General features: G+C 40.7%; 1 protein-coding gene across 1 annotated transcript in view; it reads right to left on the minus strand.

Annotated features, from left to right (window-relative positions):
- LOC100495258 (golgin subfamily B member 1-like) overlaps positions 1-26,287 on the minus strand; it is a 60,290-nt gene that overhangs the window by 13,420 nt on the left and 20,583 nt on the right. Inside the window, exons 15-23 of the mRNA XM_004913362.4 lie at positions 22,531-22,640; positions 21,383-21,503; positions 18,078-18,208; positions 16,221-16,262; positions 13,117-13,226; positions 12,210-12,378; positions 11,535-11,639; positions 589-11,310; positions 136-287 (exon numbers count right to left, since the gene is read on the minus strand). Coding sequence (XP_004913419.2) covers positions 136-287; positions 589-11,310; positions 11,535-11,639; positions 12,210-12,378; positions 13,117-13,226; positions 16,221-16,262; positions 18,078-18,208; positions 21,383-21,503; positions 22,531-22,640 — 11,662 coding nt within the window. The remainder of the gene's footprint in view (positions 1-135; positions 288-588; positions 11,311-11,534; positions 11,640-12,209; positions 12,379-13,116; positions 13,227-16,220; positions 16,263-18,077; positions 18,209-21,382; positions 21,504-22,530; positions 22,641-26,287) is intronic.

The raw sequence follows: 26,287 nt of genomic DNA on the forward strand, positions 1-26,287 counted from the left end.
ACTTGGCGACATCGCCAGGTGAGCAGATCTTAAGGTGTATGGGCACCTTAAAGCTTCCCGAATCCAGCCAAACCCGGGGGCCCCTAACTGGAGTACCCCCTCTGTAGGCTGCCCTGGGTAGGGATGTGTACCCACCTTAGCTCTGCCAGCTCACACTGATAAGAGGTGATGTCTTGTTCTGCTTTATCCCGGAAGTTTTTGGCTTGCCACAGTTGCTGCTCCAGCTCCGCCACCTTTGTTCTTAATTTAATGTTTTCGGCTGCAGAATAGCTGCTTGAGGTGAAAGCCTGAAAAAACATATATAAACAGGACACTGAAATAACTTGCTTTTGTCCATTTCTATCCCATTAATCACCGTAAAAAAAACATATTGCGGGTGAGGGTGAAACAAGAACTAATTGGCCCAAATCTGCTAACCCTGAACAAGCAATCTAACATTCATTGCTCTATGCAGTTTGCAAAATCAAAATACATGATTAACAGACCTGGGCAAACATTTTCCCATTTATACACAAGAAACAATATCGCTATAAAAATCTCTGCTCAAGGTGCTGCAGCCCAAAAAGCGGATGTAGCAATGGAACTTACCTGAGTATCTTTCCCAGACTGAGACAGATTCATAGTAAGGTATTCAGGCTCAGCAGCATGGTTTGGCTCACCATTGGCTTGGTTAGATTCATGAGCTAAGGCCCCAACTTTAAGCTCCTGAAGTAATCGCTCTCGATCGTTCTGGAGGCTTGCCATAGCTTTAGAAAAGGCATCGACCTGCTGTTGATAATTGGTGCATTCAGAAGACAGCCTCTTTACCTCCAATACTTTGCTTGCAAGTGTGCTGCATACGGAATCCATTTTGGCGGCTAGCTGATCCAACGTGATTGAATTTTCCTCAGCGATTAGTGCATCATCAAGAAGAGAGTTCTTTTTCAGTAAACCATATAGGAGGCATTTGAAGTTACTTGAGTGTCTCTCAAGATCATCCCCTCGTAAGCGCTCAGCTTTGAGCTCAGACATGTATTTCCACTGCAGGACTTTAAAGTCCTCTATTAAGGAGTCTCGGTCATTCTGCAAGGCAGCCATGGCTTTTCCAAATGACTCGTTCTGAGATTTAAGCTCCTTGTTCTCATTGCAGATTTCCCAGTAGGTTTTCAATTCAGTTGGATTTTCTAGAGGTTTGGAGCTACTTTCTCCTGGGGGCAGATTATCTGCTTTTGCTTTTTCAGATGCCACCGGTTGAAGGCTTGCCTTTTCATGCACTGCAGATCCAGACTCCTTTTTCTTTTTGGACTCCGAGACAATCTTCTCTTTGTTAATGGTGGCAATAAGAGCTTCCTGGTCCTTTACTTTATCAGATAACTTTTCATTCTCTAGCTTACAGTCGTTAAGTTCTTGCTTTAGCAACGCGCTTGCGTTCTGCGCCTCCCGATATTGCCTCTGGAGACCCCCTTTTTCTTGTTCCAGGTTTTTAATGTGATCCAGTTTTTGTCGCAGCAGTTCTTTTAACTGGTGGTCTTTGAGAGACAGCACCTGATTGAGATCTTCCCTGTACCTAATCAGTTGTGCGCCCAGCATTGCGTTTTCAGCATTGAGATCATCTATTTGGTTCAGCGAATTCCTGAGTTCTCGCTTAAGGCCAACATTCTCACTCACAGTGTTATCGATCACACCCTCTTTTTCGGATAGTACTGACTCGTGACGGCCGTTGATATCTTTTAATTGTGTACAGAGCAAGTCTCTGTCAGACTGAAGAGAAGACATAGATTTTTTGAAGGCCTCGATTTCGCTGGATACCAGCACATTGTCATTGACTGCTTTTTCGTACTTTGCTTGCAGATTCTGTAATGCACTTTCCGCCCTCCAGTGTTCCTCCCTTGACCTTTCCTTCTCTTCTTGGAATGAGTTTAGCTGCTGCTCATACTCTTCCAGGTGCTTCCGGTATTGCCCTTGTATTTGTTCTAAGTAGCTAGATATCTGCCCATCTTTGGAGGACATGAGCATAGATATTTCAGCATCTTTGTTGTTAAGAATTTGCTTCATGTGCTCCGAAATGCTCACCTGTTTTTCTAAACCTGCCCTCATTTTATCTCGCTCTGACATAACCTCTAGCAAATCAGTCTCTTTCTTTGCAAGCTCTGCTTTCAGGTTCTTCACTGCGTTTTCCAAATCAATGTATTTCCCTACTGATTGTTTAGGATACTGATTTTCTGATTTGGGTATTTTTTCTGCTTCCTGAAGGGGGTGAGTTTCTGCAAGCCCTTGAAGCCTGCCTTCTGTACCATCATTCCAATCTCCTGTACCATTTAGGGCACACTTGTCCTTAATAAGCATGTATTCTTCACTACTTGCCTTATAATATGAAGCAATTTCATCACCATTATCAGCCCTTGGTAATTTCCTTCCTCTATCCACTTCACCTGATTGCTCCTCAATCAGTTCAAAGCCCCTCTCTACAAGTAGAGATCTGACACCTTGAAGCTCTGCAGTTAGTCTCGCTATTTGATCCTTTCCAATTTCCAACAATTGCTTTTTATTTGAAAGTTCCTCATTTAAAGAGCTCGCCTCTTTATGAACTCGTTCCAGTTCCACAACAGTTTTGCCTAGTTGTTCCTGAAGACTTTCATTTTGAGTATTGGACTCCTTTACAGATCCCTCTAGATCAAGGATCAGCTCCTGAAATCGTATCGAGTCTCGTTGCAGCTGGCTAATTTCTTGTTGCTTCTCCTTAAGTAGTTCTTGCAACTCTTTGGATTTGCTTTTGGTTCCCCTGTTGTCATCCTGGGCGCACTTTACTCTTTGCTCAAGTTCATGCAGAACCAGTAATTGGTGCTCTTCTTTTTCTCTCATGATGTTGTTCTTTTCCGATCTCAGAGACTCCACCTGTTGACTCAAGAAGTTTGTTTGTACTTGTAATGATTTAAAGGTTTCAGTTAACTGTTTGTTGTTTCTGGCAGCATTCAGTAACTCTGCCTCTAAAATCTCCTTCTCGTTCTTCACTTTGCAGTACTGCTCTTGGACACTTTCAATCTCCTCTTGTAGGATCGACTTGTCGTCTTCTAGGATTTTGACTTTTTCACTGAGGTTGATCTTCTCTAAATGCAGGATGTTCAAGTCGCTTTCCAGTTTCAAAACACCACTCTTCTGTTCCTTCAGCATGAGTTCAAGTTTCTTCTGCTCTTCTACAAGTTCACACCTTTCTGCAGAAACATCAGCCAAGCTTTCCCTGCTCTCCGCTAACTCAGTGTTCAACTCAGCAACTCTCTCAGACAGCTCATCTTTAACAGAGAGTAATTCAGACATCTTAATCTCCATTTCACGTTTGTATGCGTCCACTTCAATTTGCAAGCTTTCTAAAGCATTCTTACTAATCAGCAGTGTTTTCTTTTCCTCCTCAGTGCTTTCACTGGATATCTTAATACGTTCACAAGTCTCTGATAACATTCTGTTCTCTTCTGTGAGTTGATCATTTTTATTTGAAAGCTCTTCGAGGCGCTGCTGCACTTCGGCTGATGTTTTTTCCAAACCAGCAATTCTATTCACTTCTTTCTCGAACGCCTTGATATCTTGTTCTCTGGATTCCAGCACAGTTCTCAGTTTTTCTGCCTCATCGCCATTTTCTTGAACTTGTAATACCAGATGGTGATTTTCAGTCTGCAAGGCGTGCAATCTATGAAGTAGTTCATTTTTCTCTTTCTTGGTCATTTCTATGACCTGCCTCATTTTATCCATTTCATCGCCAATGTTTTCATATGCTTGGAGAAGGGACTCGTACTCCTTATTTAATTCAGCATGCCTAGCTTTCCATCCAGACAACTCAACGGTTTGGGAATCCTTAAGAGAGTTTAACTGGAGAGAAAAGGCTTCCTTTTCTTGAACTATTGATTCCATTGTAGTTTTTAGACTCTCACAGGCTGCAGAAAGATTTTCGTTGACAGATAAAAGTCTGCCATTCTCACTAAGTAGGTCTTCCTTCTCCTGAGAGAGTAAACATATTTCAGAATTTTGCTTTTCATGAGCTTCAGCAAAGGACTGCCTTAGCCCATCCATTTCTGCATTTAGGGATTCTATCTTTTGTTTCAATAGTTTGCTCTCTTTCAACACTTCTTTGCGAGATATTAGAGCTGCTTGCAACTTTCTGTGTGATTGCTCTTTGGAGGCCGATTCTTCAGAGGTTTTGCTCTCTTGCTGTTGCATGAGTTCTGACATTGCTTTGGAATTCTGCAGAACCTGCCTCTTGAGCTCTTCAATCATGGTTTCATTGCCTGAACAACTATGACACATTTGTGGCTCTGCCTTAGAAATGTTTTCCAGGTCACCATAGTGATTGCCGAGTGTTTGCATGCTGCTCCTTTGTATTAGGGTCTCATCTTGCTTAGAGTTGTCCTTCAATTTTAATTGTAGGTCGAATATTTCAGCATTTGCCTTTTCCACTTTATTAATGTATATACTCATTTCCTCTTTTACTTTATCAAATGCATTCTGGAGATCTCTTGCCTCATGTTCAGCATTAGTTAATTTCTTTTGAAGTTCTTCAATATCGAGGTTTGATGTTCTTATATTTTCCTGAACTAAATCCTGCACCCTTGCAAGCTCTGCACCCTTTTCCACCAGAGACTGATTTGCCAAAACAAGTTCATCTTTCAGCTGTTCAATTTCTACTTGTTTCGTTCTCTGAGCTTCAAAATGTGTGTCCCTTTCTTGGCCTATCTGTTGAACAGCCAGTTGGGAGCTTTCGAGCTTTTGTTGCAGCAGACTAATCTCTGTGGCCATCATGTCTTTATCCGTTTCATATTGATCTAACGCGCTCTTCAAGTTACAGACCTCCTCTAGTTTTCCTTTATGCTCAGCCAACAATTTTTGCATTTCATCAAACAACTTTTCATTTTCAGAGCATAACTGACCCAGCTGTGAATCCTTTTCTTCGACACTTGATGTTAGTGCCGATATAATGTGATCATTTTGCTCCTTTTTACTTAATTCCTGTAGAACATCTTCAATTTTTTGTCTCTGAGTTTCGACTAAATGTTCCTTGTTATTTAGCTGCTCTTGCTGAAAACGTGTCTGCTGCTGTAGAGTATGCACCTGCTTTTCACTTTCTTCATTCATTTTGCACAAGGTTTCATGTGTCTTTTGCAAATCAGCATGTTGTGTTTTTAGGTGTTCCAATTCTTTAACACCATCATTCAAATCTTCAAGCAATTTGGCATAGTCATCCCTGGTTGGTATATCCGTGTCTAGCTCACTGCATAACAGAGATGCATGAACGTTATTATGCACAACTGTTTTTTCCTGATGTAAAGCGTCGTCCTGTTTGTTAGCGTTAATCGATACTTGAAGCTCAACAGGACTAACACCGTTTGGTGTTTTTTCAAAATCAGATTTTAGAGCTTCAACATTTTTGTGGAGCTGCAAGTTTTCCTCCTCCAAAGATTTTATCTTTTCACTCATGGATTCAAGAATATGAGTCGTGTTAATTTCTTTCTCCTGGGCGGCTCGCTTATATTCTTCACATGTGTTTTCTTTTTCAGATAGTCGGTGCTGTAACACAACAGCTTGATCCTGCAACTCTTTTAGACTGGTTTCTTTTTCGCTTAGATTGTAGAATAACTCATTTGTTCTCCTTTCGTTCTCCAGCGATTCCTGCATGAGATGTTCTAGGTGAGATTTAAGATCTTCATTCTGCTTCTGATCACATTCTAGTTTGGAATTTAGCTCTGCAACCGTGCTCTTCATTTCTTCCAATTCAACATTCTTATTACGGGTTTCTTCTTCTTTGCTTTTCTCGATAGTTTCAATTTTTTGCATTAAATCTTTTCTAACCACCAGAGCTGCCTGCAGCTTCCTTTTCAAGTTCTCTTTTTCTTTGCTGAATTTCTGCAACTGAAGCTGCATCTTATCTTTTTCATTCAGTAAACTGCTCAAAGACACCTCCTTTTCAGCCATTGCCGCCTGAGAACTTTGCAACTCTGTTTTACATGCTTCCAGCTTCTCAGAGAGTCCACTTATCTCTGCTTGTAAATTCTGAACCTCCAAGTTCAATATACTTTTCTCTTCGGAAGTCTTGACCATTTCATTAGACATTGATTCCATGACTTGCATTATGGAAGCATCTTTGTCTTTTAATTGTTCGCTTAGTGTCGTTATCAGCTCTTTCTGTTGGCTTAGCTGTATATTGAGATTTTGGATAAGCATATCTTTATTCTTTGCATCTTCTACAAGCCCTTTTACCTTATTCGATTCCTCATGCAGGGTCCTGTAACATTTTTCAAGCTCAGCTTCTGAAGTATCTCGCGCCACCTGAAGGGTTGCAATGCGTGTGTTAATCTCTTCTCTCTCTTGTAGAAGACACTCTTGTTGATGGTTTGTTGCTACTACATCTTTCATGAGAGATTCTTTTTCTAGTGTACTAGAATCTCTCAATGTCTGTAACTCATCTTGCAGAGCAGCTATTCCTTTCTCAAGCGACCGGATTGATTCTGACTTTCGATCAATTTCATGATCTTTGGTCTCTAGGATTTGCTTTAACTCTGCCACGTCTGACTTGTGCTTTAATGCTACAGAAAACATAGAACAAAGCCCTTCTAATTTGCTACTGTAACCGGAACCATCGCCAAACGTTGCACAGTCTTGGAGATTTTTGTCACATAGCGTACTTAACTGTTCCTCTACAAAGCGCACATCTTTAAGCAAAGTTTGTATCATATTAGCTTTCATTTGGATTTCACTTTCTAAACTGGCTTTATGGTTAGCAAGTATGTCATTTTCCTCATTAACTTTAAGAAAAGCATTCTGTGATTGTTGCTGCTGTTCAGCGTGATTACGTTCTAGAGTTTCTATACTCAGTTTCAATGCGCATATCTCTTCAGCCTGTGCACTAACCTGCTCCTGAAGGTCAGATTTTTCAGTCCCCAGTTGAAGGATGTTGGAACGTAATTGAGTTTCAGCTTCCTTTACATGCAAATCAAGTTTTTCCTTGAGTTCTTTAATGACATCTGCTTTCTCTGTTAACTGCATTTGCAAAGATCCCATGGCGTGATCCTTATCTGCCTGCAATGCCTGTAACTCATTTTCTAAATAGGAGCTTTGCTGCTTTGCAGACTGAACCTGCATATCATACTGTTCTTTCTGAAGGGCATGCTCACTGACAACTTTAAGAAATTTAGAATTTAACTGATCCATGTCAGATGTAAGGTCTATAATCTGTTGGAACTGTGAGTTACATTTCTCTTCGAGTTGCTGTATAAGCAAATTCTGCTGCTCCCTCTCTTGAGTTAGTAAATGTAGCTGGGATGTGGTTTTCTCATACTGTTCCGTCACAGACTTTAGTTGTGATTCCATAGTCTGGAACACCTGCTGTTTCTGCCCTAAAGCTTCATCTCTTTCTTGGATTGTGGTGGAGGCAGCCTTTAAGTTAGAGGAGTATTGGTTTAATTCTTCTCTTAGAAGCCCAATTTCATTAGAAAAGGCTTGAGCATTACTCTCTGCCACTTGCAAACGCTCATCTTTTTCACATACAGAGTTCAGAAGCCGAGAAATCTCTTCTTCTTTTATGACCACCGATTGCTCGATTTCTAGTCTACTCTCATGCAACGATGCGTATTTCTCTTGCAAGTTCTGCACAGCAGATTCCTTTTCCACAACTGACCGCTCAAAGTCGTTTAATTGGCATGCAAGTTCCTCTATTCTGCTCTCTTTGGCCAAAAGGGAATCTTCATTTTCTTTCACTTTAACTTTACATTCACTCAACGCCTTATTCTGATTTGTGTTGATTAGTTCCAGTTCTGAGACCCGCTGCCTTAGGTTTTCACACAGTCTCTCTTTATCGGCCATATTTGTTTTGATTTCTTCATAGTCGAGTCCTGATTTTTGTATGCTTGAGTCTTTTTCAGATAAAAGAGTTTTGTAATTTTCACTCTTGGCTAACAGACTGTCTATCTCCTTTTTCTGAATGTCTAAGGTTTCCTGTGCACCTTCATATAAAGCTTTCAGATTGACAAAACTATCAACCTTTTCTTTTATAGATTCATCCTTTTCGGTCAGAGCTATGTTTAATTCATCTACTCTTTCTCTGAGGGTTTTGATCTGACAGTGCAGATCAGAAATGACCTCCACATGCTCAGATAACTGAACCTTTACCAGCTGTGCTTCCTCACTTTTATCCTTGTACAACTTGAGTTCCTGTGCTAGATTTGTAAGTTTCAGTTCCTGATCATTAATTCTCTGCTGCTGTTGCATGCGTTCGGAGACTGAACTTTGTACCTCATTTTGGAGATCCGAAATTCTCTGTAGGTAATGAGTTTCACCTTCCAGTTTTTTTTCTGCGAGTTGAATCAGTTCTTCCTTCTGGCGGACAAGTGCATCTTTCTCTTCAACAGTTCTCAGCAATGTCTGTTTCTCCACAAGTACAGCATCCATGTGGTCTTTCAAAGATGATATTGTGTCTGCCTGCTGTGATAAATGTGAAGTCAAAACAGCAATTTCTTCTAATTTGCTTGCCAATGTGTTGTTGACTCGCTCAATCTCAGAATGCAGTTTTTCACTGTCACTTTTGCTATTGTCTAATTGTTTCTTTAATGTGTCTGTTTCTAGCTGGCTTTGCAGCAGTTGTGATTGAAGACTGTCCCGTTGGGTCTCAATGCTGATAATTAGAGCTGAGGCTTTCTCTTTTTCCCTTTTTAATTCTTCTGCTTCAATATTAATACTGTCCAGACTTCTGAGTAATGATGCATTTTCTTCCATTCTGTGAAGAGCCTCCTGTTGCAGTCTGTCGTGTTCCACCTTCAGATTGAGAAGTTCTGCATTTAGCTCTGTTATCTGCTGGGAAACGCTTTTATGTTCCTCTCTAAGAATGTTTTCTTCATTTTGCAGAGCTGCAAAGCTAGCTTTCCATTGTCCTATTTCTGCATGAAGGGCTTGCTTCTCCCTTTCATGCTCAGTTGTCAGTTCTCCAACATGCTTTTGCAGCTGAACGTTTCTTTCTTCATTTTGCTTGAGACCTTCACACACAGTTTTATATTCAGTCTTCATTAATTCAAGCTCCTCGACACTCTGTTGAGCATGTTTTTGAGAATCCTTTAGCTGATTTTCCTGAACCTGAATCAGATTTTGCAAATGTATTGCTTTCTGCTTTTCCTCGGTTAGCTGGTTCTTTAAAGTAAAGCTCTCCAACGCTTTATCTTCCAGCTGCTTAGAGATTATGGCATCTCTTTCCAAGCTTTGCTCGGACATGTGACTGATATTTAAGTGCAGCTCTTCTTTATCGGCTGTAAGCTGAGAGACGCATTTCTTCTCTGCAGTTAACAGAAGCTCCGTTTCAGACATTTTCCTCTGTAAGTCTTGCAGCTCTTGGCTCAGGGAAGACAACGAACATTCTCTGGTGCTCAGTTCTTGCAGTATATGCTCTTTCTCGCTAAGCAACTCTTGCTTCTGCTTCTCCAAGTCAAGTATGCTTTTTCTTAATTCTTCTGCCGAGTTCTGAAAAACTTCCAGATTTTTGTTTTTTTCTGCAACACATGATTCAAGCTCCTTTTTCTGTTCGTACAGTTCATTCTTAGCTGCATACAACTTACTAAAGGTTTCTACTTTTTCCTCAAGCTGCTTCTGAAGTTCTTGTTTGCTCTCCTGAAGAACCGCCAGCTTTTCATCCCTGTCCTTAAGGTCTGCTTCAAGTTTTTGCTGCAAAGATGAAGTGTTTTGCTCTTTGACTTGCAGTTCCGCAGTCAGATTTTCACAACACTGCTTTTGCTTGGTGAGTTCTTCAAGTAAGTGTTCTTTTTCGCTATACAGCTGCTTTTTCTGCTGCTCCAAGTCAAGAATGTCTTTTCTACATTCCTCGGTTGAGTTTAGATGGACTGATAGATTTTTGTCCCTTTCGGCAAGAGCCACTTCAAGCATTTTGTTCTGTTTGTCGAGTTCATTCTTAACGGTGTTCAAATTATTAATGTTTTCTAATTTTTCTTCCAGTTGCTTCTGAAGTTCTTGTACACGCTCTTGAAGAACCCTCAGCTCCTCTTCCCTGTTATTAATGTCCATTTCAAGCTTTTGCTGTAAACATGAGGAATTTTGCTCTTTGATATTCAGTTCCTTTTTCAGATCATCGTAAAATTGCTGTTGCTCTGAAAGTTCTTTTACTAACCTGTCTTTTTCACTGTGCAGTTTTTGGTTCTGCTGTTCCAGGTCAAGAATGCTTTTTCTACATTCTTCTGTAGCAGTTAGATGGACAGCCAGATTTTTGTCGCTTTCGGCAAGCGCTGTTTCAAGCATCTTGTTCTGTTTAACAAGTTCATCCTTAGTTGCATCCAATTTATTAATGTTATCTAGTTTTTCACTAAGCTGTGCCTGAAATTCTTGTGTGCGCTCTTGTAGACCCCTCAGCTTCTCCTCCCTGTCTGTAATGTCTGCTAAAAGCTTTTGCTGTAAAGAAGCAGCATCCGCCTCCTTAATTTGCAGTTCCCTTTTCAGATCATCACAATACTGCTTTTGCTCGGTGAGTTCAGTCAAGAGTTTCTTCATCTCCTCATCTTTTTTGGACATCCCGGAAACTAAGTTGTTATATTGCTCTTTTGCCATCTTCAATTCATTTTCAAAACTCTGCTCTTTGCTGCTCTTTTCCGCAAGCATCCCTGCAATCTTTTCTCTCTCCAAATTATCGCTTTCCAATTGCAATTGGAAGCTTTCAATTTCCTTTCTGTATTTTGTTTCTGTTTCATCGAGTTTAGCAACAGATGCATTAATCTGCTGTTTAAGTGATGTAATTTGTGTTGAACACTCCATGACATGATTGTTGTGCGTTACTGACTGCGCCTGAATCTCTGAGCGCAGGTTCTTAATTGTGATGCCGTTCTCATTGATTTGTCTAATTAGTTCTTCTGCTTCCTTCGTTTTTGTCTCGCTTAGGTATTTTGCTTTATTTAATTCCATATCCATCTCACTCAGCTGATCTGTAAGGGAAGTTATCTTGTCGCTCGTTTCCCGCGTATCAGCGGTCTGCGCCTCTCTCAGAAGCTGACTGTCCCGCTCTGCTTTTACAAGGGCATCAGACATCTCTCTCATCTGTTCATTCTTAAAGTCAATTTGCTCTTTCAAAATGACCACTTGCTCATTGTATTCAGTCAAACTGGAGGAAATGGACGCTAGCTCCTTATCTTTTTCCTGCAAGACTTCTCTTAGGATGTCCATTTCCCTCTCACACCTTTGCAGGTCATATATAAGTTGTGACCGCTCTTCCAGATGACTTGTATTTAGGCGATCCAGCTCTTCATTTGTCTGCTCAAGGTCCAGCTTCATCTTTTCCAAGGTAGCATCTTGTTTCAATAACTGGAATAGGGATGAGATATGTTAAGGAAAGTATATGGCTGATTCCACATCTCGACAAATTAAAAAAAAGACAAAATACTGATAACGTTATACAATGTTAATACTTTTTGACTGGGCACACATTAGCAAAAACACAATTCCCAGTTTCGGTATCTGGGATAGCAAAATAAGCCTTCACAGTAATTAACTTTCAAAGCTGGGCATCTTCATCAAATTTCCCTTACCCTTTCTTTTAAGGCAGCTGTCTTCTCAGTTAAGTCATTGTTCGCCAATTTCAATGCTTGACTTTCAGCTTCCAAAACAGCTAGCTTCTTTCTGGTCTCTTCAAGCTGGGGGAGAAAAGGATCATCAAGCCATTAAGGAAAATTGAGGGTTGAACAAGCAAATAAATATGCTGCTAAAGCTAAATGGCTACTATCAAACTCATGTGGCAGCATTGTTAAACTGTTCCCCCTTTAGTGATTTAAAAAGAAAGGGGGGGTGTCACGTTGGACCCGACAGAAGGTCACTGGCGGTGATTAGGTGTCAGCCAGCCCCAAAACTGCTCTTGTAAAGTCAAGTTAATTTAACTATCTTATATATTATATGTTGGTCAGGTCAATCAGGCCATTATATCCCTTACCTAACAAATACATTTCCTCTGTTCACAACCTATAGCTAAAGCCAAAAAGTCTTTGATGAGAAAAATTAAGGGCTCTTTGAGTATGTATTTCAGAATGGTTCCAATTTCTAAAAACAGCTAAGCGGCTGAATTTACAATAAAGTTATCCAGAACTGTACATGTAAATACCTAGTTATTGCAAAGCCTGTGGTCTATAGTAAATGGTAATTCTAAGTTGAATTTTTTCTTCATCTTAAAGGTTTTTCTAAAATCCATAAGCGGTCATTAAGCAATGTACCTGAAACTCGCTCTGATCCAGCTTCTCAGAAAGTGCTTTGTTTAGATCCTCTTTCTCCTTCAGGGTCTTTTTTAATGTTGCCAACTCCTCCAGTTTGCCTGCTGCTTCCAATATGATCTGTTCCTTCTCCGCTATAACATTTTCAAGGAATACATTTCTGTCTGTGATCCTGCCATTGATAGAAGCCAATTAGATTTGTCACCGGCATACTGTAACTGCAAAATATCATTTCTGTTCTGCTCCGCTCTAAAGTAGCCCTACTAACCAAAGTGATTGGGCGTGATAGTATCCAGTAACAAATAAGGAACCCAAATGTACATAAAATGTAACCTTTTACCAAAGAACAGGCCAGATCACTATCCCACATACAGGACGTAGCATAAGACATGAGAAAGATCTGGGGGTTTTTGTAGATAACAAGCAAATAAAGTGCTGTCTTGTATAAAAAAGGGCATTGACTCAAGGGATGAAAACATTATTTTGCGTCTTTATAGTTCCCTGGTAAGGCCTCACCTTGAGTATGGGGGGCAGTTTTGGGCTCCAGTCCTTAAGAAGGATATTAATGAGCTGGAGAGAATGCAGAGACTGCAACTAAACTGGTAAAGGGGATGGGAGATTTAAGCTATGAGGTTAGACAGTCAGGGTTGGGGTTGTTTTCTCTGGAAAAGAGGCGGTTGCGAGGGGACATGATTACTCTGTACAAGTACATTAGAACTAGGGGTCATTTGAGACCCTGCTGCTAAGGGGAGACAGGGAAGGGGTCCATGCATCTGTAGCTCCACCCCATTACCTCCAAAACAAACATATAATCAAAGATTTCTGGCTAATGAAAAAACATAATACTAAGCAACTTTCCAATATACGTCCATGAAGACGTATATCGAGGCGTCTTTGAGAATAAATATACCCCTTGAGCTGTTCGCTCAGAGTGGACGTGACGTCGAGTTGCTTCTCGGTTTCCCGGCTCTGCTGCTGACGTAGCTGTCCAAGCTGGGCCTGCAAACGTTCGTTTTCACCCTAAAACAGAAAAGCAATGGTTAATCCTTGGTCAAGAAGTTTGGTGATTTTCAGGTGGCCATGTTATGAAAATCAGACCTGGACATGGTAAAGACAGCATTCGCAGAAATGTGGGAGTTCAAACGGATCCTTAGCCTCACCTTATGTGTAATCCCATCACCCTATTTCATATAGGGATAGTTCACCTTTAAATTCAGCATTACATATGATGTAGACTGTGGGTCTAAGACAGGGGTCTTCAAACTATGGCCCATGGGACGGATCAAGCCCCCCAGGGTAATTTACCCGGCCCCCTGCGACCTCACCTCTGGCAGCGGAGAGAGAAGACTCAACGGGGAGTGGGAGGGTGGACAGACGGAGCGGGGGGAGCTGGAAGAGGGAGGACGGACGGAGTGGGGGGAGCTGGAAGAGGGAGGACTCAGCGGGAGGTTGGAGCTGGGAGAGGGAGGATGGACGGAGTGGGGGGAGCTGGTAGAGGGAGGACTCAGCGGGCAGCGGGAGGTTGGAGCTGGGAGAGGGAGGACGGAGTGGGAGAGCTGGAAGAGAGCGGACCATGAACTGGCCCCTCGCTTAAAAAGTTTGGTAGCTATTTGGTTGCTATGGTCCAATTTACCCTAGCAATAAGGCCAAGGCATGAGCAATAGGTTTTTGCCTAGCGTCCACAGAACCCCATTTAAAGCTCATAAAAAGGCAGAGACAAAAAGGCAAACAATTCAAAAACTACAAAAATATAAAGACTATAAGAAAAGCTAACAAAAGGACATTCTATAACATACTTAAACTTAAAGGTGAACTCTCCCTTTAAATGAAAGAGCAGGAGGTCTGTGCATAACTAGGATGGGGAACACACAGGCAACAACAACAATGTGTAAAAGTCACTCTCATTGGTCAGTATATTTACTGCAAACCCAGACAATGTTGCACTTAATGACACTTTGTATGTGGACGTCCCAGAATCCATCACTTCAACATGGAATCGGCTGAGAGAGGGGTTGTATGAAACTGCCAGCAGAAGAAGTTTATGCACCTTTTTTACATAAACCCACCTGAAAGAGCCTGTGTCAATAAGGAGAGTTTTTTTCTTTTAAAAGTAAACTCAACTCTAATAATAAATAGTTTAAATACTGAACTCCCTGCACCAATCTAAAGGTTCACCAGCTCTATAACAGTAATGATTCAGGCCTTTAAAGTCACAGCAGCTCCCCATCTTTAGGCCGTCCTGTGTTTGTGTGTGTCAGTGGCACTGCACATGCTCAGTGGGCTCTGGTGAGAAGCAAAAGTTAGAGGTTGTGGGAAATCATCCAACAGAAAGTGAGGTTCATCTGCCATAGGAACTGATGCTACAGGGCTGATTATTAAATTCTGATGTAGACTGCACTGGATTCTGAGCTGCCATGTAATTGATTCTGAGCATGATTCTTAATTAATTACTTATCAGCCTTGTATTGTGCCCGTTATAGTGTGTATACAGTATATATATATATATATATATATATATATATATATATATATATATATATATATATATATACTGTATATTGTGCCCGTTATAGTGTATATATACTGTATATTGTGCCCGTTATAGTGTATATATACTGTATATTGTGCCCGTTATAGTGTATATATACTGTATATTGTGCCCGTTATAGTGTATATATACTGTATATTGTGCCCGTTATAGTGTATATATACTGTATATTGTGCCCGTTATAGTGTATATATACTGTATATTGTGCCCGTTATAGTGTATATATACAGTATATAGTGACAGTTATAATGTATATATACAGTATATTGTGCCCGTTATAGTGTATATATACTGTATATTGTGCCCGTTATAGTGTATATATACTGTATATTGTGCCCGTTATAGTGAATATATACTGTATATTGTGCCCGTTATAGTGTATATATACTGTATATAGTGACCGTTATAGTGTATATATACTGTATATAGTGACAGTTATAGTGTATATATACTGTATATAGTGACAGTTATAGTGTATATATACTGTATATAGTGACAGTTATAGTGTATATATACTGTATATAGTGACAGTTATAGTGTATATATACTGTATATTGTGCCCGTTATAGTGTATATATACTGTATATAGTGACAGTTATAGTGTATATATCCTGTATATAGTGACAGTTATAGTGTATATATACTGTATATAGTGACAGTTATAGTGTATATATACTGTATATAGTGACAGTTATAGTGTATATATACTGTATATAGTGACAGTTATAGTGTATATATACTGTATATAGTGACAGTTATAGTGTATATATACAGTATATAGTGACAGTTATAGTGTATATATACTGTATATAGTGACAGTTATAGTGTATATATACTGTATATTGTGCCCGTTATAGTGTATATATACAGTATATAGTGACAGTTATAGTGTATATATACAGTATATAGTGACAGTTATAGTGTATATATACTGTATATAGTGACAGTTATAGTGTATATATACTGTATATTGTGCCTGTTATAGTGTATATATACTGTATATTGTGCCCGTTATAGTCTATATACACAGCATATAGTGAGTTGGTCCCTAAGCTCAGGTAAGTGCCAGCAGCTCAGAGCATATGATGGGAATCAGCAGAAAAGAAGATGGGGGCTACTGGGGGCACCTTCATGGGCACAGATCTTCCAGGCTAAAGGGCTGGGGTGGCCTTGGGCAGGTACAGAACCCCAAAACACACTGTGTCACATTTCTACTCTACTTCTTTGTTAAGATTTATTTCCCCCTTTAGTAACAACACATGCAATTTCATAAACCTGAAGTAAGTAAACATTACAGGAATTCTATGCTACTAATGTTCCTACCAGCAGACTGCCTGCCAGGGTAAAATACTTCTACCTGAACCCCACTAACTACCAAAAGGAAGAGAGTCCCTACTTCCCAACCCACTGTGTTAATACACACCACAAGCACTCAGTGTTACCATCACAGCAAGGCCAGAACAAACCTGACTTATGGGCAGAGCATCTTCATCTACATCAAATGTTACCTGTGTTAAAAGGCTGTGTTACAAAACCCCGACATGGAATATATGTGCCATTGGATACAGAGAAGCAGTCATTTCATTAGAAACTCTGGGCAATGTTAAAGCATGTAGCTATACACACATGCAGTAGGAATGCAGGAGCAACAGCAGCAGGATGGGTATAAGCAGCTTTTATTCTGTGTTTCTCTGGAGTCCAGAGAGGGGTGCCATAAGACATTCTCCATACTTCAGTTCATGCTTTCATAAACAGCAATAACAATTAGCCTTGCTGCCATTAAAGGATAAGTAAAACTTTAAAAAAGTAAATATATAAAATTGATGAGAGTGCTATTCTAAACACTTCTGCAATGTACTCATTATTTATTTATTTTTTAAATTAATTCCAAGATATTAAAGAGATACTGACACCAGAAATTAAACCTTTTTTTACATCTATCATAACATTGGCTTTGCATGACCTTCATTTTTGCCATAAAAGTATTTGCCCAATGCTTTTATATTACCTGTCTGATCCCCCATGTTCCCCTATAAGGGGGCTGCCATGTTTGTCCAGCAGGAGGCTGTTAGCATTAGAAGCTGTAACTGACAGGCTGAGAGGGGACAGTCAGGTTGGCAAAACAGTCAGGTTTAGGAACTTCAAGTAACAATTATTTACAAAAGCAAATCTCTCAGCGAAAATCAATCAACATGACCTATAGGCAACTTTTTATGTACATTCATATTTTGAGGAGTAATTTTTTAGTGTCAGTATCACTTTAAAGCAATAGCAACTCCAAAAAATGAAAGCGAAATGAATTACGATTCATTACAATATAACTTTCATTTCTTGGTCTTACTGTTACTTCAAGAGATAAAGTACTGTTAATATGAATGCATTTTGTTACAACAGCACCACCTGCTGGTTACTTTCTGAACATAAAGTAGTCAGGGACATTGTGGAGGAAGATGGAAACCTTAAATTACTTTTTTTTACATCTTTCCTAACCAGAAGAACATCAAATCAGCACTCTTTCTCCTGACAACATCCTCGACAACAGCATGGTTGTAAATAGACCAGCCGGTGGCGCTGTTGTAAGCAATTGCCTTGACATTAACAGTAATTTTAACCTTTAATACCTTGGAAATAAAAAAAAAAAGAATGAATGTAAATTGCAAAGGTGCTAAGAATAGCACTATTGTGAATTTTACATTCGCTTATTTTTGCGGTTTACTTATCCTTTAATATACAAGCTGGGAAGGTAAAAGGGGTAGTTCACCTTAAGAATGTTATAGAAAAAAAGTATTTACCCCTTGGAAGTTTCCCTGTTTAATTGCCATACAGACTACACGTTCAAACGGAACGAGATGGCAGCTTATCTGCCCATGTATGGATGCCCCACGATGGGCCTCCCCAATCGATATCTGGTTGAAAATTGCCCAGTGTCAATGGGGCAGGTTTGAATTTCCCATCGGATTAAGGACCTCATTGGCTCACTGATGTGGTCCTCAATCCGATGGCTCCTAAATCCATCATTGTAATTCGATTGCTTGATGAATTAGCCCAATATAACCCACCTTGGGGAGAACATCCGCTCGTTTGGTAACCTAACCAACGAGTGGAGCTTAACATGTATGACCACCTTAACTGGTCACGGCAGCCCAACTGGAGGCCCGGAGTCCCACCAAACAATTTTTTTGCCCCTCCCAGTCTGCTCCATAGACTTTATTGTAGAATTTCATCATTTACACATGATATATAAGAACTAATCGGCTCAAGTTAAAGAGCACTGGTTATTCCTAGAGGACGGAGGCCCTGTGACCCAATAAACACCAACATACCTGCAAAGTCTCAATTCTTAGTTGGAGCTGTAACCTGTCCTCCAGCTCCTGGCAACGTTCTTCCAAGGTCATAATTTGCTCTTGCAGTTGGTTCCTCTCTAATTCAAGCTCTTCCACAACGGTTCGTAATCCTACAAAGAACACAGTCACACAGCACTGAATCAAAGCTTATTGTATAAAAATCACACAAAAAAACCTCCTGTGGCATATGCATGATACCATTAATGAGAAGAATAGTGCAGTGATATATTGTATAGAACAATATAAACAATTAAAGAGCCATTTTAAAATGGATGTATTTCAGGTCCCAACAGACAAGATCATCTATCAGAAACGACCATCACTGTACAACGCAACCATAGTTGCAAGTACTGCCTTTTGCATCATGAACACTAAGAGGTGAACTAACATTTGACAAAGAATAAGGCTGTAATAGCTGCACATTATGCTTTTGGGTTTCTGTACCAGCCCAAGGCCCCCACAGCCCCTTAGCAGGGAAGATCTGTGCCGCTGAAGATGCCCCCCATCTTGTTTTCTGCCAATTCCCAGCACATGTTCTGGGCTACTGACACTTACCTTAGGGACCCACTCAAAATACAGTATATATAGGGTTGCAACTTTTTTTTTTGGGGGGGGGGTGCAGGCATTGATGTCACATGGGGGCGGGCAGCAACATCTTGAAGCAGAGAAATGGGTGGGCTATATTAAAAAGGGGCTGATCGGGCAAAGAGAGAATCAGGGAAGGGAGGAATTATAGGGAGAGTTGCTAGCCGTACATATTTACCGGCAGGTATATTACCAGTATATCTGTAATACCGCTACCGGCTCTAGCTGGCAATTTGCCCGCTAGGTTGGTCAAATACCAGCTATGCGGAATCCCCAAGTATATATACCATATATCTGTCACAGTACAAGGCTGATTAGTAATGAATTCAGAGTCGCATTACATGGCAGCTCAAAAACCAATGCATTTTGTATCAAAATGTGATAACCAGCCCTGTAGCATCAGCTTCTACGGCAAACAAACCTCATCATTTGCTTGATTTTAGCTTTTCTCCAGCAGCCCAAAGCCCACTGAGCACGTGCAGTGCCACTGACACTTACTCAGATCCAAGATGTGGAGCAGTTAAGCACAACATTGATGGCTTGGATCATTGCTGTTACAGGGCTACAGAACCTCTGGGCTGGTACAGTAAGTTCAGCTTTTAAAATACAGCATTTCTAGCCATATCCATTTTTAGGTTTTAGTTCTGCTCTAAAATTCATTCAAAAGGCAGTATAGGAGACAATGAAGGTCGTTTTAAGGTGGTATAGGAGATCCAGGGGATGAAAAAAGAAAAAGGATGAAGAGAGTGGCAAAAACATGCAGATTATTCACAGAACTGTGTCAACATGAATTTAAAAGAGACATTTCATCACTTCCAATGATTGTCTAAAAATAACATGACAAATTATAAGAGATAAGTGATTGGCTTAAAAAAACTACCTTCCGAGGAAGGAGAGAAGAGTGAGAGAAGAGCTGCAAGACAAAGGCCGGATTGGTCAGCCTTGCCAGTAACATGCCCAAGCAAACTTGCATACACATTTAAAGGAACAGTTCAGTGTAAAAATTAAACCGGGTAAAATAAAAATGTTTTTAATATAGTTAGTTAGGCAAAAATGTAATATATAAAGGCTGGAGTGGGCAGATGTCTAACATAATAGCCAGAACTCTACTTCCTCCTTTATAGCTCTAAGCTTTTAGCAGTGAGTAACCAATCAGTGACTTGAGGAGGGACCATATGGGACATAACTGTTCTGTTAGTTTGGGAGGCCGTAGGTCAGATTCAGAAGCAAACTAAATGAACAGTTATATCCCATGTGGTCCCCCTAAAGTCACCGACTAACTAAGAGGTTGGAGAGCTGAAAGCAGAAAGTAGAGTTCTGGCTATTATGTTACACATCTGCTCACTCCAGCCTTTATATATTACATTTTTGCCTAACTAACTATACTACAAATATTTTTATTTTGTGCAGTCTATTTTACCCAGTTTAATTTTTACACTGAACTGTTCCTTTAAAAGAGAGAGAAAGGTATAATCACTGAATTATTGTAAGGCACCTCCCAGTGATTGTAATCAATTACCTGATACCCCGGGTTGGTGCTCTCGTTAGCAGAAATCCACACCAGCCCAGGGTAGCTGCAAACGAGGCATCCTCTTCCTTTTCCTCTATGCGCAGTAGAGTGAAAAGTCAAACTTTAATTTAAAAAGCTGGCTTTTTCACTGTACTGCGTATCCTCGGACCCCGCCCGGAATCACACAGAAAGAAGACAGGAGGAAGAGGATGGCTCACAAGTAGGTACCCCATGCCGGTGCAGAATTCTGCTGACAGGGACACCGCCCTGGGGTATCAGGTAAGTGAATACAATCACTAACGTTTGGCACCTCCCTGCGATTTTACCTTTCCTTCCCTTTTAAATACATTTATCTGGCGTGATGACAATCCATAAACATGCAGAGAAGTGGAAAGGGAATTTGATAAGGCAATTACTGCTGGCAGGCAATAAACCATGGGGCATTTGTAGAAAATACCCAAGTTACCAACCATGTGAATTGCCACGTACAAGCCACCCAAGTCACACAAAAATGCTCCTGCACTGGCTTGCCTGCAGCGATTGCCATGGTGTAGTGTCAGGGTCTTGTTGCCCATACAGGTGACTAAATGCCCCATGTGCTATTGTCATGGTACCACCAATATATAATAGATCTAAACATTGATGTGTTAAAGGAACATATTTACACACAATGAGCACATGATGTTAAATGTTCCCCATTAACTTTTAGCATTGGGTAGACTATAGCATTAGGCAACGTCAGCATTGCTTTGTGTGGGGTTTTTACTTAATTAGACCAATTGCAAAGTTACTTTCCAGTCTACAAAACACTAAGAGTTCATTTATGGTGAACTTTCCCTTTAGTCACTTGCCCCACAGACGAAAGTGGCTTGGAAGCCATTAGGACAAGGGAAGAGGCACATTACCGGACCCACATGGAACGCACCACAATGACCAAGAGCCAGACTAGGCAGTTCATCAAGCTTGCACATGCCTTCAAATTCAAAGCAAAATAAATGAGACAAAATTAAGTAATGATCACAAAACAAACATGTTCCACGTGTTAGGGACCAACACGCCAACAGCTGTTAATGTGCAAATAACAAAATGAAATGTGGAGATAAACACATGATGCAGTGCATGCTTTACCCCCCCTGTAGGCCACATGGCGCATAGGAGGGGCTTATAAACTGTCTAGTGGGGGTCACACCTGAGTTAGGAGAAGCGTATTCAGGCCACCAACCTCCCATGTTCTCCCCCTCAACAGAATCAATGCTGTCCAGGGTCAGGTTCTGATCAACAAAGCCCTTTCTGCCATAATCGTCATCGTCCTGAGGGTAGAAAAGAAACATGTCTATAGTGACTATACGTAAAAAGGTTCAATAATACTACTTTCAGATAGCGCTGTTATAGTATGAATTATTATTTGTACTCTTATTAAGAAGGGTAGAAATGGTTTTTAACCTGGCTCTTAAAGAAACAGTGACAACAAAAACTAAACATGTATCAAAGTAATTATCTAAGATACGCTGATTGGAAAACTCTGCATTGCACTAATAAGCCCCCAAAAAAAGCCTGGATTGGGTAATCCAATCAGCATAATGCCCTGGCTCAGTCTGTAGGGTATACCAGTAAATGGACATTTAAGGCTGATGGCCCACAGTGCGAGTTAGTTGCCTGCGACTAACTGGGCACTAACCGCTCCAAAATGCCTTTTCACTGGCAACAATAGGAGTCGCCGGTGGAAAGGCCTACGCATTGAAGTTGTGCAAAGTTTCCTCCTGCAGAAAAACCAAAACAATGTGTTGGCAACTCCTATCGTTGCCAATGGAAAGGCATTTTGGATTGATTAGTCGCTCGCAGTAGCCAAGATCTATCGCTGACAACCAACTCGCTCCGTGGGCGATTCAGGGCTTCCTTTCCAGAAATCCTACTACTGAAATACTTAATAGCTTGGCACAACTACAGGAATGCCAAAGGGGTAGAAAAATGCCCCATAACTAAGTTATTCCTGCCCCGCCTAAATTCATAGCTATACAGAAGGCAAGAATAACAGCCATAAAGCATTACGGAACTGCTGCGGCTTTATAAGGGTAAGAAAGAAGCCCCCTTGGTAAGCCATAAACTACACTTACCTATGCAGGTACAAAAGCGAAAAAAAGTCAGGTTGTTTATTTTTAACACTTTTCCTTAATAAGTGAGACCTTATTAAAGAAAAGTGTCAAAAATAAACAACTTGGCCTTTTTTTACCCACAATGCACTTTTCTTTTACAAAGAGGAGATGCAAAGATCTGCAATGGGAAGAGAAGAGGTGAAGCGGTGTACATATGGTTGTATGGCAATATGAGAGCACTGACCTGCATCTTTGGCGCTGCTTTGCTGCCTTTCCTTCTTGCCGGTCGCATTTTCCCCAGGCCTCGAGCTGCACTCAGCTCCTCCTCCAGCTCCTGCTGCCCTGAGTCCATGGCTGGATCGGAGCAGCCAGGAAAGAACCAGTCATCCTCAATCAGTTTTGTGCCACAGGAAAGCAGTTTTATAACAAAGCTGTACCAACCCAAAAGCCCGGCACACTTCCAAACCACCGCATTCACCTGGCGAGTTCCCCCAAATGTGTTCTATACAAAAGCCTTCAAATCACGCTGCCTGGCAACACTGCTTCAAGGGGAAGTAATGCCTGACAAGTTGCTTTTGTATAAGACCATATAAAGCTACTTAATCCTAATTTGACCTTTTATAAACCACTAATGAAATGGGTTTTTTTCTATGAAATTGAAAGTGTGCAAATGGAGAACACTGCTCATCCCTTCCCTAAACTGCAGCCTTATTAGGTTTTGTGATAAGGAGTAGCATTTATTATACAGAGGGCTTGCTTAGTCCTATTCAAACACTGACCCGGCAGAACCAGGAAGTGAAGCAGAATATAAGAAGGTAGAAGCAGTTTCTTGTTAATTGCAATTAATTGGTGTTTCCTAATAACAAAGAATAGGCATATAGAATGCTAAAAAGAGAAATGGAATCGCTTGGCCACACCAAACATACCTGGAGGGCATTACTTGCTTCTTATAGATGTGGATACTTTTACATGCACATCTGAGACTTCTGCAACAGGATCTTACACATGAAAACAACTTGTCTGTGCGCATTACTATTCCTTGCAGCAGGGAAAAATTGCATTTTTGTTTACGTTTACCAACATGCAGACAATGCCTAACGTGCAGAGTTAAAGGGAATTGAAGTGTATTACTGACATAGTCATTTCTGATAATTATTGCGATCTGTTAATGCTAATGCCCCACTGGAAGATTCATCAACATTTTATCCCCACTGGCAAAAATGGTGCCAACCAAACACATGGACCTGGCACCTATGGGTTGCTATGGGTAACAGCAGGAATTAACTACAGTTTGGCACATTTTCCCCCTGAAAAATGCAGCTGTTGCTTCAGGTGACACCTATATGTCTAGGCAAATCTAATTCGCCGATCATTATTCATCTCCCATGTTTAGTTGCCCCTACAGAGTAAATAATTCTTCTAGTGGGGCATTAGCCTTGGGGAAGGGGGGATACACTGCAAAGGTTCTTATGAAGCCATAGTAGAACATTAGCAATAAAACTGGAACAGGATTACATAAAGATAAACTTAATGAATCATAGCAGGTAAAGGCGTGTGTTTATTGTGGCTAATTGCTGGTTTGGAACGTATTATTCCCATCTGTTTTGTGATCTAAATAATGTTAGTAGACCCCCAGGGCAGGAGTTGTGGCTATAGGACCCCTGGCATCGCAGAAAGGCTGGTCCCCTCATGTCAAACCCTGTAGGTAGAATCTTTACAATGGTAGTTCAACTATTAATTAACTTTTGCAATTGGTCTTGATTTTTTTTTTTAATTATTCTTTGTTCAGCCGCTCTCCATTTCAGTATTTCAGCAACTACCGGATTGCTTGAGTCTTATTTGCTCTAGCAACCAGGCAGTGATTTGAATGAGAGACTGGAATATGAATAGGTGAAGGACTGAATAGATAAGTAAAAAAAAAAAATGCAACAATAACAATATAATTGTAGCCTCTCCAGGCTATAGGTCTTTGGCTGTTGGGATCAGTGACTCCCATTTAACAGAAGCAGGAGAAAAAGGCAAATCATACAAAGGATAATATATATTTAAAAAAAAAAAAGACCAAAAGAAAAGTAGCTACAAATAGGACATTCAAAAAGTAAAGATGAACTGTCCCCCCACCCCTTTTAATTAATTTAACTGCAAAAGTTTTGCAGGATAATGCCCCTTTTTTGCCCAAAACCGGCCCTGGATGATCCATGAAAGATTCTGCAGCATGCAAAATTGGCCAATAAAAATTCTTTGTTAAAGCAGAAGGGAAGCAAATGCTGAGAGTGGTTATTTGGCCCTCAGATATAGTTGTTATTACAGGTATGGGAGCGGTTATCCGGAACGCTCAGGACCTTGGGTTTTCCAGAGAGGGATCTTTCTGTAATTTGGATCTGCATACCCCAAGTCTAATAAAAAATGTAAACATTAAATAAACCCAATCAATCAAATTGATTTGCCTCCAACAAGAATTTATGTTAGTTGGGATCAAGTACAAGGTACTGTTTTATTATTATTACAGAGAAAAAAGGAAATCAATTTTAAAATTTTGAATTATTTGATTAAAGTGGAGACTATGAGAGACGGCTGTAATTTAGAGCTTTCTGAATAATAGATCCCATACCTGTATTAGAAAACGGAAAGGCAACATTCCGGCAATTGCCCAGAATGTGTAGCTCAGCTCTCAGCATTGGACCATCACTTTTTTTATTTAAGGTCAAACACCAGCGCTGTGATGCAGATCTCTCAGATGCTGTTATAGATTCGACTATAAAAGTCTCCCAGTTTGCAAAGACCTTGGCAATAGAAAGGAGACCCAGCCCTCTATATTTATTCCTAGGGGAATGAACCCACTGGTGCATATGCCTTGAGCATGATGTATTATTTAAGAAAACAATAAACTAATGGAATAGATAAGGTACAGAAGAGGAGCAACAAAATGAATAAAGGTCATGAAATGTAGAGAGGCTGAAGAACTGCAGAAGAGGTGCTTGCCAGATGGCATGGTAACCCTGCCTAGCCCATGCTCAACGCCATGTTGGATTCTTGAAGGCTTTACTATGCTCTTGGATAAGCTTGAGAGCCCCCGGGCTGGGTCACTGTCAGGCCAACCTTGTAGGAGGCTTCTCCAAATGGGTCTGAACTCATCTCCCCCACTTTTGCTTTAACAAAAGGCAGGCACCATTGTGTCTCATCTACAGGCGCCCGTATGTTTCAGAGAGTGAGTTAATGTGGTTGGGAAGTCGCCAACATAAGACAGTTGGTATAATGAATAAGTGTAGCAGTCGGGCACAGCTGATACCCACACACACACACAAACCATGCAATGGAAACATGAGGATATTACAGTAGAAAGTGATTGGTGAAAAGGGATTAAAAGGAAACAGATGGGACTGGTAGTGATGTTAGCAGAAAACAGACCAATGGAAGGCCAGAAGCAGCTAGCGACATACTGCTGCCTGTTTCCACCACAGGATAAGGCTCCCGGGGGAATGTGGCAGCAGTACGGGACTACCTGGGAAGGCGAGAGGTAACCTGCATGCACAAAACTGATGGGAAACCATGTTCTTGGTGGCTGAACAAATCACAGTGTAGGGTAGAAGAGTGGAGGGAGGGAAAGCTGAGCACTCAGCATATTTCATGATGTGGAGGAGGAAAATAAAATAAAAATAATCATGCTCAGACAAGAATGTCGGCTGCTACAAAATTAATAATTCCCTGCATCCCCCCCTCTTGAATAACCAGTGCAGGGGTCTTGGGAGTTCTCATTCGACAGCAGCGGAACTTTGCCTATAACTGATCTAGGTAAGCGGAACCTTAAATGTAATGGGAAGTTTGTCAGTTTCCCTACATGACCCTAATGGGGATTTTACACTTTAGATACGTTCTGGCCATGCTGTCCCATAAGCATTTGGCATTTGAGAATTCTGCTGCCCAGACCCAATCACCATTAATTCTGAGAACCTGCTGGTGTTAAAGAATCATTCACACAGGTCAATGTACCACAATGTCTG

Source organism: Xenopus tropicalis, chromosome 4, assembly GCF_000004195.4.
Source record: "Xenopus tropicalis strain Nigerian chromosome 4, UCB_Xtro_10.0, whole genome shotgun sequence".
NCBI classification, from domain to species: Eukaryota; Metazoa; Chordata; class Amphibia; order Anura; family Pipidae; genus Xenopus; species Xenopus tropicalis.